Source organism: Choloepus didactylus, chromosome 11 (assembly GCF_015220235.1).
Source record: "Choloepus didactylus isolate mChoDid1 chromosome 11, mChoDid1.pri, whole genome shotgun sequence".
Taxonomy (NCBI): Eukaryota; Metazoa; Chordata; class Mammalia; order Pilosa; family Megalonychidae; genus Choloepus; species Choloepus didactylus.
Window position 1 is genome coordinate 12,343,548 of NC_051317.1, and position 4,237 is coordinate 12,347,784.

At 38.8% G+C, this 4,237-nt stretch overlaps 1 protein-coding gene across 1 annotated transcript; it reads left to right on the forward strand.

The window, feature by feature from the left end:
- Window positions 1-1,237: 1,237 nt before the first annotated feature.
- Window positions 1,238-3,883, forward strand: LOC119506201 (cell division cycle-associated protein 7). Its single transcript, XM_037799180.1, has one exon. The coding sequence runs from the start codon at window positions 1,529-1,531 to the stop codon at window positions 2,648-2,650; it is 1,122 nt and encodes a 373-aa protein (XP_037655108.1). The 5' UTR covers window positions 1,238-1,528; the 3' UTR covers window positions 2,651-3,883.
- Window positions 3,884-4,237: the final 354 nt, after the last annotated feature.

Sequence of the window (4,237 nt, forward strand, 5' to 3'; positions counted from 1 at the left end):
TAAGCTGTTGCCTCAGCACTATGACATAAGTATAACAGGGACAGAATGTGTGTCAGGTTAATTTTCATGCTCATTGTAAATCTTTGCTTAGAGAAAGGATGAAAATTTCTGTCATGTCTTTTCTACTGTGGAAAATAAGTCCTACAGTAATTTTTGTAATGATATTTGAGCCTGCTGAATTTGGTTACTTAGGTAATTTTACCTTATACTTTTCAAAAATTTTATTTCTCCTATATCACCTGTCTTCTCAAATATTTGATGGCACAAAGGAGTAGAGGTTTCATGCTATAATTACAATCTAATCAACCAAGGGCTTCATTTTAAATTACTTAATCTCATTTTTAAACTAATAATAGAAATGGTAGCAGAAAGCAGTTAATACCAAAAAGAACACCCATTTGCACAGGAAATAAAATAATACTCAAGAAAAAAATGACACATTTTTCCCAAATGATTTCCTTCTATGATAACTTCATTTCCACAAATTCATCAACTGTCCTATTATTTTTTCATTACCCTAAAAACTTATGTTCCAAAATATTCAGGTATTTGGACATTGAATAACCATAACAACTCAAAGATCTTTGCTTTTTTTTAAAAAATGACTATACATAAGTTTACACTTCCAGTTTTGTTTTGTTTTTTTTAGTCAATAAATACAGGTACTTTTATATACTTATTTGAGAAAATATAGAGGTAACATGTTTTCACTTTACATAATAACAATTAACTGTACAAAAGCCCTTAAGTATTATTTGATAATAAGTTGTTTCATTCAAAAGGAATTCTTGTGAGGTAAGTCATTTTAATTTTTAAGCTGGTTTATAACTCTCAAAAGGTTTTTATTAGAAAAATGTGTTTTATATTGAGAAAAAAATTGAAAGTTAAAGCAGATAAACTTTTTCTAATCACTGTTCTTCATTAGTTAATGAGAGTGCTATTGCATCAGAGAACTTTGACTTTTAAAAATTAGCTGTTTTTTCTAAATTGCAATTCGTACTGTACCTACTGTATATGTAACAATGCAAGAAGAGTTAGATTCAGATTCCATTTGGCAGTGATAAAAAAAATGCTGAAATGTTATTGATTCTCTTCCTCTTGTGCAAAACAAACTGACTCAACTATATTTTTCCTGACATAACACAAAGGTTTTATTTAGATATTACAAAATATTGGCAAATGTTAGACTGTATATCTTTTTGTATTTAAGGATACCATTAACCCCTTCACAGAAGGAGAGTGTTCTACTTGTTTTAAAAGAAATGCTGCAGCTGCTGACATGGTTAGGTTAGCCCCAAGAGGAATACTGCTTGCAAAAGTTTTTGATGCAGAGATTTTCAGCCTTAGGAGACACCTTAAACCTGTCACTGATTGCTGAGCCCCTGTCACAACTCCTAACCTGCAGTGTCAAAACCACAGCCTTAGGCCCGCTGTGGGACTCCTGCTTCTCCGGCTGCGTGGGACCGCGGCGCGCGGGGCTGCTCGGCTCTCCACGTTCTGAGCGCCGGCCTGGGCGCCCGCTGCCAGCATGGACATTTGCCGCGTGTCGCAAAAGGATCTCAGAGTGAAGAAGAACTTCAAGAAATTCAGATATATGAAGTTGATTTCCATGGAAACCTCGTCATCCTCTGATGACAGTTGTGACAGCTTTGCTTCTGATAATTTTGCAAACACGAGACTGCAGTCAGCCAGCGAAGGCTGCAGAACACGCAGTCAGCACCGACGTTCTGGAACTCTACGGGTGGCAATGACGTTTCCAGCACGGAATAGCAAGGGGTCAGCCAACAAAAAAGCAACCCCCCCTCAGTCCTCAGGGACCTCTGTGACTGATGCCAGTTCTGATTCAGATGAAGAAAATGGCATGAATTTTTTGGAGAAAAGGGCTTTAAATATAAAGCAAAACAAAGCAATGCTTGCAAAACTCATTTCAGAATTAGAAAGCTTCCCTGGCTCATTCCCTGGAAGACGTTCTCTACCAGGCCCCCGTTCACAATCCAAGACACCCCGAAGGCGTACGTTCCCAGGTACTGCATCTAGGAGAAACCCTGAGCGGAGAGCTCGCCCTCTTACCAGGTCAAGGTCACGGGTTCTTGGGTCCCTCAGTGCTCTTCCCACAGAGGAAGAGGAGGAGGAGGAAGAAGAAGATAAGTACATGTTGGTGAGAAAGAGGAAGACCATGGATGGCTACATGAATGAAGATGACTCGCCCAGAAGTCGTCGCCCAGGATCCATGTCCCTTCCGCATACAATTCGCCCAGTGGACAAAATTACAGAGGAAGAGTTGGAGAACATCTGCAGCAACTCTCGAGAGAAGATATATAGTCGTTCATTGGGATCTACCTGTCATCAATGTCGCCAGAAAACTATCGATACTAAAACAAACTGCAGAAACCCAGACTGTTGGGGTGTTCGAGGCCAGTTCTGTGGCCCCTGCCTCCGAAACCGTTACGGTGAAGAAGTCAAGGACGCCCTTCTGGATCCAAGCTGGCATTGTCCTCCTTGTCGTGGAATCTGTAACTGCAGTTTCTGTAGGCAGTGTGATGGACGGTGTGCAACTGGGGTCCTTGTGTATTTAGCCAAATACCATGGCTTTGGGAATGTGCATGCCTACTTGAAAAGTCTGAAACAGGAATTTGAAATGCAAGCATAATACCTGGAAGATTCACTACTTGGCTTCCACTTCTCAGATCTTTCTTGTTAAACTTTTCACTTTTGTCAGTTGATTGAAACCCCAGTTAACACTTTTGATGATCAGTCTGTTTTACAGGAGACCCAAATCAAGTTAATCTCATTAGACATACATTCTGGGGCATGATGGAGATGTATTGCTAGTTATACTTTGCCCTCCTGCAGTTTCTCCTCTGCTTCTCCCCCAGCTTACCCTCCTCTCTTTCCAGCGGTCCTCTCCACTACTTATTTCCTGAATTCTTTTCAGATGACAGTTTTATGAAAGTGTGTTTTGTTTCGTTGGTGCTGAAATCGCTCTCAACTCCCCTGATAAAACCAAGCAATTAGAAGCCAGTAGTAGCATTCACTAACTAGGTCTGTTGAATTCCAGAGAACAGCCCTCCGACTTGTTACGGGAAAACAAACTTTTGTGATTTAGCAATCATATGTATTGACATTTTTAATAGGATCAAGATACAAAAGTCTTAAAACCATTTGGAAAAAGTAGGCAATTGTCACAAAGTGGAATTTATGATGCAGCATGATAACATTCCACGGATTGTGCTTGTTGAAACTTAGTTGCTGCAAATTTCTTCCATCATGAGGTTAATTTGTGCATTTGGCTTACACAGCCATGATCCAGAGGTTTGTGGGCAATGTTATACTTAAAATCATTGTAGGAAACACATCCTGGGAAATAAGGATGTTGATACTTCAGGAGTAGGCTAATTGGAAATTCCTGGTTTAAAACTTAAATATCATTGTAATTCTTGCCAAGTTTATTTCAGTTCTTATGGGAGGCAATTCAAGTTAATTCTTGGACCGTTGTATGTAGAAAATTGATACTAATACTAATCTACCATGCTTTGCAGATTTAGCTTTCTTGAAGAAATTATAAGGTAGGCACAGGGTTCATGTTCAGTTTTTTAAGTGCTTTTTACAACGAGAAATGCCTTTTTGGAGATGGGTGACTTTCAGAAGTTCGTAACTTAACTCTGCCAGTTTACTTTGTGGGCAGGACTCATGTTCTCCAACCCCCAACCCCCTCTTTTTTCCTTCATTAATCAAATCATTTGGTAGGGGTGGAATCGAACTGCTTGTATGTCCATTTTACTTTGTGTATCCAACTTGTTGCTGTGCCTGTTCAGTGTTTGATGCATAATTGGACCTTTAATCAATACATGTAAATAGAGCTTTTGATCTGTAATACTTTTATACTAAAGTTTTTATTTTAATAATAAAATGTTTTGCTCTGAAAAAAAAAAAAAAAAAAACCACAGCCTTAGCTCCTTCTCTCAAGGCATTTTTCACATTCCCTCTCCAGATTAAGTTCATCAAAATTCTCCATCTAGGCTTGTTCCAGGATTTTCCTCCACATCTTATTTACTTATAGGCATTAAGAAACTTCAACAAGATTTTCATCCAGTCTTTCAAACCATCTTTATTAACTTTCCCTTGATCCAAGTATTTTGTAGATCTCTTCAGAGCTAAAAATAAAACAACCAACCAGTCTAAACCAGAGAGGGTAGGAATTGTGATGGACTGGGATAGAGGTCCACACAAGCCCAGA

Excerpts from the sequence above, each read along its gene's own strand:
- LOC119506201 (XM_037799180.1), top strand. The coding sequence starts at position 1,529 with ATGGACATTTGCCGCGTGTCGCAAAAGGATCTCAGAGTGAAGAAGAAC.